Source organism: Mus caroli, chromosome 5 (genome assembly GCF_900094665.2).
Source record: "Mus caroli chromosome 5, CAROLI_EIJ_v1.1, whole genome shotgun sequence".
Classification (NCBI taxonomy): Eukaryota; Metazoa; Chordata; class Mammalia; order Rodentia; family Muridae; genus Mus; species Mus caroli.
Window position 1 is genome coordinate 129,130,455 of NC_034574.1, and position 16,243 is coordinate 129,146,697.

General features: G+C 46.2%; 1 protein-coding gene across 4 annotated transcripts in view; it reads right to left on the bottom strand.

Moving 5' to 3' along the window:
• The window catches only part of Cux1 (cut like homeobox 1), a 293,336-nt gene that overhangs the window by 12,218 nt on the left and 264,875 nt on the right, over window positions 1-16,243 (bottom strand). For all 4 annotated transcript variants that reach the window (XM_021161668.2, XM_021161666.2, XM_021161667.2 and 1 more), the window contains one exon: window positions 367-669. In XM_021161668.2, coding sequence (XP_021017327.1) covers window positions 367-669 — 303 coding nt within the window. The remainder of the gene's footprint in view (window positions 1-366; window positions 670-16,243) is intronic.

The window sequence follows — 16,243 nt, forward strand, 5'->3', positions numbered from 1 at the left end:
TGCTGGGCAGGATCCAGCCAGCATCCCTGAAGGGCTTGCCCCATACATAGCCATCACAGTGAGGCAAGTGGGAGGAAACCTTGTCCTGACCTCCATAAAGTTACTGATGCTGCAGCGTTGAGCTGCTCTGCTCTGGGGCCCACCATGAATTTGGGTGGATGAGTTTGGGAATCAACTTAAAAACACAAGATTTCTGTTTTTAATTTCTTTTGTGAACTTTGTGAATGACAACTTGTAGCAATGTAAAAAAGTTGGATGCATGGAGATTTTAGAGCCTTTGGCTGGCTCAGCCTATAGCCCCCTCCCTCATCCTTTCAAGGCTTCAAACAGGAAATGACTAGTAGGAAACTGGCAATGGGGACATACCGAGGTTGTTGTCTGTCAGCACCTCTTTGACCCTCTTGGTTATGCCGTACGTGTCCAGCTCAGGAGACATGGCGACTAATTCTTGTATGCTGAGGGCTGAGTGTCCAGAGAGAGGCAGCGGCGTTGTGGGCTGGGAGTCTGAGGTGGGCGGCTCGCTGGGCTCTGGTGGTTTGCCTTCTTTGCTGGTCTCAATGGTGGGACAGGGCTGCTGGACCAGCTCGGTGAGACTCTTCACAGATTCGTTGGAACTCATTGGGGACTCAGGGGCAGGGCTGCAGCTGGCAGAGGTCTTTGGAGTGCTTTCTAGAATTAAACACAGCAAGAATGGCTGCTCAAACCATCATCTTTTACCATGTACACCGACTTTCATTTCTCAGGAAACAGTAATTAAATCCCATTCCAGACGGGGACCGTGGTAGACCTTGGGACTGTGTTATTTTGTCATATTTTTCATTAAGTGTAACCTCTAATTTTTCTGCATTAAAGGAACAAAAATAACACCAACAAAGACAAAAAAAATCAACTAAAGGTTCAAACAAAAGGTTTCTGAAGGCTTAATATCAGGGCATTTTGCTAAAAAAAAAAAATGTCATATGACTGCTATGATTTGTTCTAATCAAACCCCATGATTCTGGTAATTCAGAGGGACTGGGGGTCTAATATATGTGATTATTTCCTCTATATTTTCCAGAACAAAAAAATATGGATAGGAGGTGGAGAGATAGCTCAGTAGGTGAAGTGTTTCCTTGCAAGCATGGGGATCTGAGTGCTNTCCTTAGAACCCATGTAAAAAGTCAGGCATTGGAATCCCATGCTTGCAATCCCAGCACTGGGGAGGATGAGACAGGCTGACCCTTGAAGCTCACTGGCCAGTCAGCTTGACATACTTGGTGAGGGTGGTGCTTGTGGAATGGGGGGCAAAGGTGTCCTCTGGCTTCTACATGCATATGCAGGAATGGACAGATGATTATAGGTGAGGGTTGCCTATAAGCCAGGATGATCATCTGGTTACAAAGCCTCTTGAACTCAGGTGCCTTAGCTGTTGGTCTCTGGTGGTTCAGGGAGACTCAAGCCTTAGAATCAGACTGCTTTTTTGTGAGGCTACCAGAGAGGTGCTGAGACTAGAGGACGAAGGATACCAAAGAAANGTAGCATGCCTGTTGTACATCAACCCATGGGGCGTGTGGGTCTTGTTTGCTTTAGAAAATCAAGCTCTTTGCTCATCTAGAGCACACTGTGACTGGCACCTGAAAGAGACTGGTGTGGGGACCATCAGGAATCATGTGTTCCTTTAGGACAGCCTGGGTCTTGTTGGGAGTCACTGAAGGTGCCCAGTGGGAAGTGCTCCATNTGTTCTCCAGCTGAGTGTGAGAGGAGGCAGAGTCTCTGAGGGGACCAGCCTCAGGCATGCCCGTGAGGGGGTTTCTAGGCTGAGTAACTGCTGTGGGAAGATACTCTCTGCATGTGGACAATTCTATTCCACAGGCTAGGGTCCCGCACTGCAGAAAAGGGAAAAGGTGAGCTGAGTGCCAGCATTCATCTCGCTCTGCTTCCTGACTGTGGATGCCATGTGAGCAGCTCACACCCCTGCTGCCGTAACCTCCCTGCCACNATGGGCAGTATCCTCTGGATCCATGAGCCAGAATAAACTTTCTTTAAGTCGCTTCCATCCGGCACCTTGTCACAATAACAACAAAACTAACACAGTGAGCAATGGCCCCACTTCACCTAAGTATCACCTGTGAAGCTTGGCACACTGCCTTGAGCCTGGTGTGAGGGCACTAGAATAAAGACTGGTCATATCCTAATCTCCAAAGACACAGTGAGAGAGCCTCGAGAAGGAAGTGTGAAGGACTCCTGTCCACAGACCCAGCCTGTGGTCTCATTCTGTGTTTGGCACACCCTCTTCCCTTTCTTCCACTGAGGCTAATACATGAGATGGTCACATGTGAGGGGCCAGGCAAGGTGTGGTTACAGCATGCCTGAGTGATAATAATTGTATTGAAATGCTCTTATTTATAGCTATTTTCCTCTAGTGGCTAATAGATGACTGACTGGTGATGTTGGCTAGAGTCCAAAGGCAGGACCTTCTGTGTCGTCTCTTGTTNGCTGCTCCCTCAGGAACACTGTCAGCACAGTTGCAGGTAGCCCAAAATACTGTTGCCTTGGGCTGAGAGTGTGGTGTAGTGGCAGAGCACCTGCTGAGCATGTTTAGTGCTCTGACTTATATCTATTGCTATGAAAAGCCAAACCAATAAATAACCAGACAACAAAAAAGAAAACANTGTTATCTGAATAAAACATAGCAAGAAGGAAGACTTTACTTCTAGTTTATGGCATACACATATGAATAATGAGTATGATACATGTACGTGTGTGTATGTGCAGGTATACACAACCATACAGAGGCCAGAGGAGACTCAGGTGCCCTGNTCTATCATTCTTTATCTTATTCTCTTGAGACAGGGTCTCTCACTGTACCTGGAGCTATACTGGAGGCCTGGAAGTCCCAGTGATCCTCTTGTATTTGCCTCTCCAAGCATGGCGCTTACAGTAGGCATGCAGTTACATCTGGCTTTTTATGTGGGTGCTGGGGGTTTAAACTCAGGTCCCCACACTTAGGCAGCCAATGCTTTTACCACTAAGCTGCTTCCCCAAGCCTCATAGAATATTTTCTAGACATTTGGGCTAATAACATCTCCTGTATCCAGGGAGTAGGACATAGATTAAAAATACAAAAAATACAAGTTTTTTTTTTTTTTAAATGAGCACCTAGAAAGAACAAAACCTGAAACAGAACCACAATTGAATCCAATAAGCCTGTGTAATGTTCTCAAATTGGTAAAAAGTCCCACTATCTCATAAAGCTCGGCCTGGAAAAAATCAGGTTAAGAAAACAACTGAACTGCTTTGTGAGACATGTAAAAGAGATGGGTATGGGGGCAGAAATGGCCTGTATCCATCTTTAAGGCAGTATGAATCCTGTAAATCAGATTTCTTTTCTCCACTCACCCCTGGGTCACCAGACAACAGGGTCTAAAACCTAGCAAATGTTGTTTGTGTGTGGNAGCAGCAAAGATTGTACTGTAAACTCGCCCTGACTCACCCATGCGAGGGCCCATTTGGCAGATCATCCATCTTACTCACTGACTACTGTCAAGAATAGCATGCGTCCCAAGCATGATAAACAGATTTCTCCTAGGTTTGTGTCCTTTAACCCACAACAAGGTCAAAATCATGGCTGCCCTCCTAACAGACAACACAGGGCTGCCTGCTGTCTGGGAGTGAGATCTCACCAAGCAGCTGCTAGTCCTTCTCCCGTTGGTGTACTCAACAGCTCCCTGCATGCATGCTATGCAAGGTCAGCAGACATAACAGGTGTATACCTAGCAAGCATGAGGACTATCCCTTTGCATTCCCCAATATAGACTCCTGAAGAAGTGACACACTGTTCTAAGTTGCTGAGGCTGGCTAGGACTTGGTGAGAGGGGCTCTTCAAGTCACACAGCATGCACTACCGTGCTATAGTCTCAGGTCACAGNAAGCTGAATAGTCCGGTTTTTATTTGTTGCTGTTGTTAAAAAAAAAAAAAAGAGTCTCATGTAGTTCAGACTGGCCTTGAACATACTGGGTATACTGTACATACATATGTATATGTAGGTATGCCCCAACACACCTGCTGTATGTAGAACTGGGGACCGAACTGAGGGCTTCTTTGGCTACATGGTGTTGCTGTGTCCTTATGAGAGCTGGGGCAGGAGGCCAGAAGGTGGGATGGGAATGCAGGTTCAAGAGCAACTTAGGAGAGAACAAAGAGGGTTCAAAGAGATGTGGTAGGAGGATCTGGATGCTATCTGGAGTCCCTTGCATGGCAGGATATGTGGTGAACTATTCAGAGGGGCGTGCTGTGGAAGACATACCTCCCCTGAGGTTAAGTGCAGTAGTGGCACCCTGCAGTCTCAGTACTAGGAAGGCTGACACAGGAGGCTCTTGAATTTTAGGCCTTCAGTGGCTATATAGTGAGACTGTTTTTAAAAGCCCAAAACAAGATGGCTCAGTCGGCACAGTGTCTGTCTGCTGTGAAAGTATGAAGACCTCCCCTGGATCTCTGAGAACCCAGGAGATGGCTCAGCAGGTGAAGACTGATGAGACTGATGGCCTGAGTCTGGTCCCTGGGACCCACATGGTGGAAGGAGAGAGCTGATACCTGAGGATTACTCTCTGATTTCCACATGAACAGTGTGACATACATGTACCCAACACATACCAGACACACAAAAAGAAAGAAATGTAATAAAAGGAATTAGGAGAGCAACCTCACATAAACACCTAAAGGCGAATGCAGTGGAAGACACTTGTAAGAGCAGCTCTGAATGGGGGTGGAGACAGAAGATCCCTAGGGCTCCTAAGCTAGTCAGCCTAGCAGAATTGACAAGCTCCAGCTTCAGTGAGAGACCTTGTTTCAAAAGCAAGGGTGGAGAGTGACAGAGAAGACATGTCATCAGTCTCTGGCCTCCACATGTACCATGTGCATGTGAACCCCACATGAAGATAGATGTCCACTTATACATATGCACAGAAGCAACCAAACAACAAAACACCGTCCAAACCAAGTCAACAACCAAACCAACAAAAAAAGCCAAGCCAAAAGGCAACCCTACTTTGTGACCACTTGTAACAACAGCCACCATGGAAGTGACACTGAAGTGTCTGCTAGAGGCCTTTCTGGGCAGTGATTCTACAACACACGTGTGTCAGCAGCAGGGATCTCAAACACAGTGTTGAGTCACTAGAAGTCAATCCATGGCAAGGATGGAGAAAGGGGCTCAAAGCATACATACATACACATACACANACAATTATATTATTATTAATTTTTTTTACCATATACGCATGAAGCTGTGTGCTGAGGACACCGGCCAGTGTCTTGCTCCAATTTCCTAGTAACCCTGTTTTGACACATGCCCACACTCTAGGCTGGGAAACCAGCTGGCTCCATCTGGTCAGATATCCTTGGATGGAGCAAGGATGGGAGCCAGAGAAGGATGGGAAAACTGTGTGCTTCTGTCTATAATGTTGCCTACTANTGACCCGACAACCTCTCTGCCCTACCCATGAGTCTATTACCACGCACCCACCCATGCACTTACCCATTCCCCATCTCTAACTTTCATCCATCTTTGCTTTTTAAAAGAGAAGGTCTTGCTACGGTAGCGTTGTTGGCTGGCCTAGAACTCATGAAGTAGAGCAGTTGACCTCAAATTCATAACAAGATTCTTTTACTTCTGCTTCCAGAGCACTGACATTAAAGCTGTGTACTGCCTTGCCTGATTCTATCCATCCATATTAAAAATTTTTGGTTTTTAAAGCTTCTTTTAAAACGTACTCTTTCTCTGCATCGGTTTGGGTGAGCATACATGTCCCCCTCCCCCAGATCTGTCTGGTGTACATATTTTGGTATATGTGGAGATCTGGGGACAACTTTAGAGTTGGATTTCTCCTACCTTATGGGCCCTATGGATCAAACTCAGTTTCTCAGACTAGGTAGCAGGTGTTCCTGTCTGCTGAGCCATCTTGATGGCTCCTCCACCCACATTTAAAAGCAATCACTCTGCTAGGCATTGGAGAGAAATTAGACAGACCTCCCCAACAAAACCACCCGAGCTTTCAATAGTCTAAGCAGCCCTAGGCCTATGATAATTAATAAGGATAATTTGCATATCTTAAAACCCCAGTGGGTGTTAGGGGCATGGCTCAGTGGTAAACATTGGCCTAGCATGCTGCAGGCCTGGGTCTGCACAGAGGCATTGGCATTGGGCTTTGGGGATCTGACAGCAATGGAAGGCAGACACTCAAGTGATCTGTGAGGATTCACTTTTTCTGTATGTGGACCTTGGATCTTGCAAGAGGAGCTTGGCTATGAAGAACAAAGGGCAGGGACAGTGGCTTGATGCAAGCAGAGATACACAAGGTGTTTGGGAGCCATAAAAGGATTATGAAAGATATTATATTCCCCAAACAGCAGGCTAAACAACAGCTGCTTTAAGCTTTCAATAGAAGCCAATGGAAAACACACATCCGCCCCAATTTTCCAAGACAAATCGCTCTGCAGTTTATCCGATCCGCTGCTGCAATTTCCACGCCCAGCCCTTCTCTATCTCGGTAATAACCCAAATTCCATTTAGTGTTCATTTGAGCAGTCAGGATGAAGTCATTTTTGATTATCTCCCCACTGTGTAAAAAACAGCTTGAAGGTAGGAAGTCAGCAAGCATTTCCTCCAAAAAGTAATTATTGCAAGTGACATTTTTACTGCTGGCATGCCATACGGCGAACTGTGCGTTCAGAAGGACAAGTTGCTGAAACAAAATGACAGGGTACTCTGTGACATTCTGACAAGAACCCAAACATTACTTAACTGGCGGCTGGTCTGATGCACTGCTTTTCATTATGTCCAGAGTTTAGACTTTGAGCCTGTGCCAGGCCAGGCAACTCCAAGTGACTCTCATGACAGCTAAGGAAGATAGGTGGAGAATGCAGAGAGCAGGTTCCAGAAGAGGGAGGTATGGTCTGGCTAGAGATAGGGTGCTCAGAGAAAATGTGCCACTAAACCAAAGCAGGGCCTGGATCTCAGTAGCTGTGGACAACAGTCACCGGGTTCTAGGGANCTCAGTGTGGACATCCTAAGTGTAGCATGCACCCTGGAAGCCTGAAGAGCTAGCTCTGAGGACCTTTCCACAGCCACCAACAACTTTGGAAGTCACAAGAGAGTGACACCAGACTGGGGTGCTTCCCAACCTGGTTCAGATGAACAAACTGTGCTATGCACAACCAAGAAAATGTGAGTGTCCCATACATCCTGAGAGTGTCCAGCCTCCCAAACAGACTAGGCCTTTGTACTGAGTGTGAGAAGNGCATCCCCTNAGGCTCTGTGGGCTACAGGGCAAGGCATAGACCGTGTGGTAATGTGAGTCCTGACTAGCTCAGATATAGATATAGCTCTGCTTGGTGGCCTTGCCTCTCTCTGTGCCTAGGCTTTGTTGAAGCAGCAGATTCTCACAGATATTCTGGGGCCTATCCCAAAATTCCTAAAGTCATGTGTCACCAAGGTATCTTTAATCCTACCACTTGGAAGCAGAGGCAGGAAGCCCAGCCACAAATGCAAGGTGCCTTCTTTTCGACATGAATGTTGTTTTGACCAAAATACAGGCTATTCTGATGCATGACCCAGCTTGCCATGCCTACTCTTCTCCGTGTGCTTTGGGACAGTCACTTCTTCACCAACCAACCAATACACAAAGCCAAAGAAAAAAAGCAAGCAGTTGTGTCATGGGTGACCTACACACTTCTCATCATGAAAAAGGCTTTGACTTCTATCATTGGCCAGTTCCCAAGCACTGGGTGGACAACCTTTCCTTTGGGAAAACCTAGCTAAACAGATGGCTGTGGTAGGTCTCAAGCTGGTCCTTCCCCATCTCCCTGCTTATTTNTTAACACACCAATCCTACTGGCCTTAAGTCTCAGGAAATCTACCAGGATTCCTTTCTTTTCAAATAGCAGAAAGGAAAGCGCTAGNCTGGGGCATTACTCAGCTGGTAGAGAGCTTGCCTAGCATATGCCAAGCTCAGGGTTTCATTCCCAGCACTGCACTGAACAGTAGTGCACACCTGTAACCCCAGCACTCAGGTTGGGCAGGAGGTGGAGGCAAGAGGATCAAGAGTTCAAAGTCTGGAATATATGAGATGCTGTGCTAGACCTTAAAGTCTGTAGGCTTGACTAAACTTCAGCAGTGATTATGACTTAATGCTCCAAAGGTCTGCTTTTATTTTATTTTATTTTTCCATTTTTGGTTTTTCAAGCTGTAGCCCTGTCTGTCCTGGAACTCACTTTGTAGACCAGCCTGGCTTCAAACTCAGAGATCTACCTGCCTCTGCCTCCTAAATTCTGGAATTAAAGGCATGTGCTACCACTGCCTAGCTCCCAACCTCTGCTTCTGATAGGTTTATCTGGGATACACAGAAGCTGAACATGTAGCAGAGATGGCAGGGCACATTCGAGAAAACAGGCATGGTGGTGCACATGTATAATCCCATAGATATATAATTAAAATATAAATATAAATATTAAAAGATANCATTGAAGATCTGCTGCATAGTAGATGCTGCTGTGTCTATCTTGTGTAATGACAGGACTTAAGAAAATAGGAGTTCCTAAATTTGCATAAGGAACTCTTAGGGAGGCTAATATTCTTTATGAACAAATCAAGATTGTTGAATAAAATCAATTTATTTAACTTGAGTTGCTGATGTCTCCCTCTTAGTCCACTCCTAAGCCATTTGACTTTCACTGAGTAAGGAGATCCTGAGTGCTGGGCAGGGCTGCATGCTGGGGTGTGCATAAGAAAGCACCCTGGTAAATCACAGAGCCTGAAGCCAGATACACAGAGACATTACTTAGTAGGTTCCACTAACAAAGACTCTGGGATGAAGGTGGGGGATCTGGAGAAGCACCTGCCACCTCAAAGCTGAGGTTGGACAGTCAAGCCGAGGAGAGGATAGGGTACCTGAGATAGAGCCATGTACAAGTGGCACCCTACTCCTCCAGAGATGCTTTCCACCCACCTTTTTACACCAAGTAAGTTGTTGAAAAGGAAATGGGGTCTTAGGAGTTGTGTAGAACAGGCCTCAGATTCACATCTTAGCCTTAGCTTCTGAGCGCTGGGATTATTGACATGGACCACATCTGGCATCTATTTACTTATTTGTTTGTTTACTTATTTATTTACCCTCCCCAGTGCTGGGATCATAGGTGTGCACTGCCACGCCTGTTTTCTGTGGTTTTGGGGATGGAACAGGTTCTTGGATGTGTTTTGCCTACTGTGCTTCAGCCCCTGTGTGTCACAAAAAAGCCTATCAAAATCAGAGCTTGGGAGCATTATGTCATAACCACNGCAGATTATCAAGTCTAGAAGGAGAGCCACAGCTTGCTACAACTGTGGGAGTGACATTGGGTGACATAGTTTGCTGTGCTTCAGGGACACTGGGTTCACCTTGCTACAGACCATATCCATCGAGAAAAAAGGCTTTCAAATTACCTCTGATAACCTTATTACTGAGCCAGCTGTGTGTATGAACACGTATCAGTGAATCCTTTTGTGTTAAGAGAAAATGCATGCCACATAAACAGTCTAAATATATATTACTGCAGGGAACAAACAAACTCTCTAGTTAAATTGTTTTGCTGTAATCAAAGATTAATTACGAGTGTGTGTGTGTGTGCATGCTCGTAGGCCAGAGAAGAGTCTCTGGAGTCNTTCTTTAGGCACCATTCACCTTGGCTTTTTGTAGTATTGGGAATTACACTTAGGGCCTTTATAAACTAGGCAAGTGCTTTACCTCTGGGCTCTCAGTCCCACCTTGATTTTTGAGACAGGATCTCTCACTGGCGTGGAACTATCGGAGGAGGCTAGGCTGGTGGATCTGCCTGTATCAGTCTCTCCAGTGATGGGATGNAAGTACCACTTGCCTGCTCCTCCCCTGCCAAACTGTGGGTTCTATAAATTAAACTTTTCCAGAAAGACCAGGTCAAAGGTGGTCTTTTTGGAAAAGGGTTATTATAGTCCAGGCTGGCCTTGAACTTTTGATTCCCTGGNTTTAGCCTCCTAAAGCTAGGATATGGGTAAGCGTCACTATGCCCCATCTTTAAAAAGTCTCAAATTGTCCTTCTCAGGCTTCCTGGGACTGCAACTCTAAAACTCCTTCCCCATGGCACTCTGTGGGCAATGAGCTTTGTGTCCACCTGTGCAGGAAGAAGCAACCGCCCCAAGCAGCCTGTCCCCACTCAATAACAAAGCCACTCAGGCAGGATGCAGGTAATGAGTCTGGGCTGAGCTGGCAAGGCTGTTCCATGGCTAAGGGAAGCCAGTGGCACACATAGCTGTGACTTGCTACTTCCTGTCTTTTAATGACCACTCAGGTGGGTGAACTACTTTGGCTCTATGAGGAACCAGGTGACGTTTTCCTTATAGACATCTTTGTTTGAAAAGCTATTAGGTACATAATTTTACACATCCTCCTAATCTTGCCATACTGCTTTCCTTAATTTGTGATGAGATTGTTGGGAAAGAGTACTTAATGTAGGACAGTCAGTAAAAGTAATTTATCATTTCCCCGCTTCAGTGCGCCTGTTATCAGCGGGCTCATTTTCTGCATTCATCATGCAATCAGCCTATTATTTGCATATTAATCAGGCAGTGGACCATGAAGGAACCACATCCCTGCCAAATGCTGTACTATCTCAGGAGAAACACTCAGTAATTATCATACATCAGTGTTATGATGTGGTAATTGATTATAACATCTTCCTGCAGCCCCTGGGGAGTCCCTCTACTAACCCAGCTCCGGGCATGCTGGGTGGACCTTTTCTTTTCTTGCAAAACCCTGACTGGCTGTTGCTGTTCTACCCTAGTGTTAGTTTTAAAATTTACTACACTTTTATTTACTTTGTGTATTTATGTGTGTGCACATATGGAGGGCAGAGGACAACTTGCAGGAGTCAGTTCTCTCCTTCTACTATGTAGGTCACAGAGATTGAATTCATGTTGCCAGGCTTGGTGGCAAGCACCTTTACCTACTGAGCCATCTTATTTTTTTTTCCCCTGAGTTTATGAAATGTTTTCACTCATGTGAAATAACACAGACCTTCACTCAGGAATGAGCAAGTTAGGCTGGGGCTGTAGTTTAGTACTTGGCCTGACTGCATATCCTCATCACGTCCTATCAGGTGAGGTGGTGCACACCTGTAATCTCAGCAGNGCATGGGAGATGGAGGCAAGGAGGACCAGGAGGTAAAGACCGTCCTCAGCTGAGCAGAGTTGGAGGCCAGCTCAGGACACATGAGACTCTATCTCTAAACAAACGAACAAACAAATAAACAGAGTGAGACAACATGACTAAGGGACACCCTGGGAACCTCTGAGGCTTTGCTGTTCAGTCTTCTAGATTTCAAGTCTGTTACCCTGATCACCACAGGAGCTTCTTATCCAATAAAATGTGCTACCCTTCCTGTCTTTCCTAATTGCGAAGTTGGTACAAAGGCAGTCTGCCTGCTTTATTTAGGTGCCAAATGACAGGCTAATTTTGGTCCTTATGTAAAGGATGAACCCCACATCTGCCAGTTCAGACATGGACTATATTTAGGATCCTCGTTCTTCAGGGATGAACAAACAATCCAAGNGATGAAGCCAGTGGTGGATACTTCTGGGTTGCCTCCTGACTTGACCTGTCCCAGAGAGGGCCAGAGGGGGAATCTGAGCATGCATTGTGGGCTAGTCAAATAGGGTTAGGGGTCTGACTTGGATGAAGAAATAGCAGCCTAAGAATGGGGCTGTTCTCAGCAAGAGGATTTAGACTGGAAGGGGTTTCAAAGGAGCATAACCCTCTACCACCTAGCCCAGGTACATCTAAACACTGTAAACTTTCTAAGCTTGAGCCTCATGTTGTCTGTCTTTGGCACCATAGTCCCGTCCCCTTTTTCAGTCTGGGCACAATCACATATAGGAGACCTTCCATTTTTAACTCTCTCTGTCTCTCTGTCTCTGAGTCTCTCTCTCGTGCTCACAAATGTCTACATAGGTACATAGGCAGAAGTTAACCTCTAGTGTCATTTCTTAGAAGCCACCTATCTTTGTTGAGACAGAGTCTCTCATTAACCTGGAGTCTACCATATAGTCTTACTGGCTCAGTGAACACTAGGGAGCCCCTATCTCTGCCTCCCCAAGTGCTGTGATTACAAGCACATGCCACATCACATACTTGTGTCCCTGTCCTGCCTGCCGTCCTATAGGTTCTGGGGGTGGAATTTAGGTCTTCATGCTTGCAAGGTAAGCATTTTACTGACTGGATGTTTTGAAGCCTGCCTTGGTTCTCTATGTAGCTTTGTCCAGGAGACTAGATCCCCTGGCCCCTGGGGCTGGCTCCTACAGACACCTACCTCAGTGGCAGCACCGGCCACTGGAATCAGGACCTTCTGAAGTTCTGCTACTTGGTAGATTAAGCAGAAATCTCACAAGGGGAAGTTCTGCTTACTAAGGACATCAGAATAGTACGTGGTCCATGGAAGACACAATGTGTGAGCCTTGTTTTCATCCCACTTTACTTCTAAAATTACCTGAGAGTTTTCTGCATTCAGGTTCTTATTTTATCCCTACATTGGAACATTAGAGACCCAAGTCCTCATATGCTCCTATGACCTACTTCTCTCTCTTGTACCAAAGGCCCAGTATACTGTAAATTTTGTTTTGCAAAGTAGGTGTGCAAAAGAGGGAGGAGAGGTGGCTGAGGCTGTGCCTGGGCCAGATGGGAATCTGAAAAGTGAGGCGAGGCAGTGCCAGTCCTGAGAAGCAAAAGAGCCTGGCTGGCTGGGTCACTGTTTGCCTTTGATAGCAAGACTGTTTCTAGACTCCTTCTCCCAACACTGAATGCTGACCTCTGACTATTCTTTTGAAGCCCAAGAGGTTGCAATGGTGACCAAAGGAAAACATTCATTCATTCATTCATTCATTCATTCATTCATTCATTTCCTTGTGCTGGGGTTGGACTCTATGGCCTCTCGTATGCTCCTGCTGAGTTACACTTCTTACCCGGAAAGCCCACATTGAAATTTTACTTGCCTCTATGTCCTAGAATCATTATAGCTAANTAAGACCACTCAGACTCAGGCTTCCCTACAGTCCAGGTAGGCCTGGAGGAGGACAGGAAGGTAGAGTTGTTTTGCCGCTGGCTATACCTGCAGTAAGAGGCAGGAGAAGTCAGCACTGGTTCTAAACTCAGTATACCATCCTGGTTGCTTTCCATGAGTACAAGGGAAGCCACTGTTTAGAAACCAATCTGACTCTCTTTCAAGGGCTCTGGGCGTGGCTCAGTGGTAAAGCACCCGCCTAGAATCCCCCAGCAAGGAGAAGAGGTGTGGCTCAGTCCCTAATACAACACATAAATAAGGAAGCCTGTGAGGAAGCTGGTGAGCTGGTCCTCTGGTCACACGTGCTCCTTGAACGTTANTGGGGCAGCATCAACAGTANCCTACAGGAAGAGAGAACAGCACGCTTTCACCATCTTCCTTCCCTCTGTGCTCTACGGAGGCATCTGAACTAGCTGCTTCTTGTGCATTCAGGCTTCCTCCATATCTGAAACATTTTGTTGCAGGGTCCCATCACCTTTAATGGACCAGAGACAACCTGGCAAGTCTTTGCCCACATGTGCCACACAATAGCCCAAATCTAGAAATTCCCTCTTTGGCTTCAGAATGGAGAATCCCTATAATATGCTACATTTAATAAAATAAAAATGATCCAAGGTAGGCTGCCAACCAGAAGAAGAGACTGAATAGGCCACCAAGTTGATGGCCCACAGGCTAACATTCCAGGCAGTGGCTATGTGTGGAATCTTTTCAGTTCACTCATGGATTTTCAGGTCTTTTTCTTTGTGTATGAGTATGTCACATGTATTTGCAGAGCCAGAAGACAATCATGGGTACTGATGCTCACCTGTTTTTTGTTTTCTTTAAACAGAATCTTTCCTTGACCTAGCACTCAGGGACCCTGTTGTCTCTGCCTTCCCAGCACTGGGATTTACAAGCATGCAGCAGCACACATGGCTTTGTACATGGATTCTGGGGATTGGACTAGGGTCCTCATGTTTGTATGGAATGATCTTTACTGACTGAAAACCCGGAGTTTTCCTTTTCCCTTTGATCTGTTAAATGAGGTTATGTGCAATGTATTATACTTGTTTTACACAAACCTCAGTTACATTAATGCAGCCAGATTCCTTCTGTCGGGATAGAACCAGTTGCTCTCATGATATTCTTGGAGCAAAGAGAAGGAAAAGTGTAACTTGAGTCTAGTGTACCCACAAGGTCCTACCTACTCTATTCAGTCTTACACAATTTTCTGAGGACAGACTGTATCAGAATCCCACTGTTGGGCCGGAGACGAGAAACTCCTGGGATAGGGCTTCCCAGCAGCNCAGGCAAGTGCCACGATGCACACCATAATGGCATTGGCTACCATGCTNTGAGAAACTGCCAAGGGCCTCACNGGCATAGCTGTGGTTGTCACAGCAGGGTGGGGTAAGCAGGACTACCCATTCTAGAGNCAGCCTGAAGCAGCTGTCCCCTCTAAGGGACAGCTGACACTCTGTTGATGGACAGTGGCGCCATGGAGCTGCGTGATTCTTCATAGGTGGGCAGGACTTGGAAGCCGCTCTTCCTGACCACCCAGTGTGCTGGGAAAAAGCTGAGTGCTTTGTGCCTAATCTATGGAAAATGGGCCGTCATTTCACTTGTACACTCTGACAAGATCTGCCAGAAGCTAGGATGAAAGGCACAGGCAGAACACCTTGTTAGTTTCAGTCATGAAAGGCTCCCGTATCAACAAGTTCCCAAGCTGAGGGCACAGGCAGCTCTCACCGCAGCCCTCCAGGAGGCCACAATTTCTGTGATGAATGTCATCATGAGAGGGTCCCTTCTGTCTCTTCAGAGCTACCCCTCATCTCTCTCCTTCTCTAGTGGCTGAAAAATAAACCAGCAACTGTGCAGGAGAAGTTAGTTTTAAGTAAAAAGGAAGTATTACATAGGNTTAGCAGATCATATCTAGTGTGTGTGCTTCCTTAACTCTGAGAATCCACATTAAAAAAAAAAAAGGCTGAGTGCCATGGTGCTTGTTGTAATCCTTTTTTTTCTGAGACAGGGTTTCTCTGTGTAGCCCTGGCTATCCTGGAACTCACTCTGTAGACCAGGCTGGCCTGGAACTCAGAAATCCACCTGCCTCTGTCTCCCGAGTGCTGGAATTAAAGGTGTGTGCCACCACCGCCTGGCACATGCTGTAATCCTAGCATTGTGAAGGTGGAACTGTCTGGTTAGCTAGACTAGCCCAGTTGGTGAGCCCCAGAGTTTGCTGAAAGACCCTGTCTGAAAAGGCTGACAAACTCTAGAAGAATGACATCCAAGGTTGATCTTAGCACGCACACACACACACANGTCACCATAGGGTGACACTGGTTGTTCAAAATGACATTAAATTTCTTTTGTGCCTTAAGATTCAGATTACCAGATGATATAAAGGGCCACAGCCACTAAGGCAGTTGGAACCTGAGCCTCTCCTCATCAGAGAGATTGGGGTATATGGATGTCACTAAGGACCAGAGTGGATGAGAACTCCTGATCCTACTGTCTCTAATTCCTGAGAGATTTGTGGGGTGCTGGAGATGGACCCAGGGCTACGTGCATACTAGGCAGGAATTCTACCAACCAAACTGCATCCCCAGCTCCTGGGTGGGGATTCTTTGGCAAGGAGAAGGGTCCCAAGCCAGCACTTAGCTCTTTGCCAAGCACAGAGTCCCCTGTTTAGGCGCCTAAGCTCTGCAATGACCCAGGAAACTTTACTGAAGGTACAACTGGCCAAGTAGATATGGAAAGCAGGTCCTTTCACATTTCTGCATCCTAGGGAGGAAAGCGTGTCCACCACTGTCCAGAGCAGAACAGGCCATGCTGCATACCTCTAGGCACAGCTGTCAGGGATCCGAGAGGGACAGAGAATATTTCTCAGTTGGGGACCTCTGGGGTGAGTTCCATAGTATCTATGGCAAAATCAGAATTTTATGGGACTGTCTGAATCAGAGTTCTTTAGAGAAAACAATGATGAAAGCTGTCAGAGGTTCTAGAATTTTCTAGAGTCCTTTATCACAAGGATTTACAAATCCTACCCTTACAGAATAGTTTCAGTTTTGGGGGATGAGGATGTACCTCAGCTGATAAAGCCCTGGGTTCAATCCCTAGCACCACATGAACTGGGTGCAGTGGTGCACACCTGTCATCCTAGCA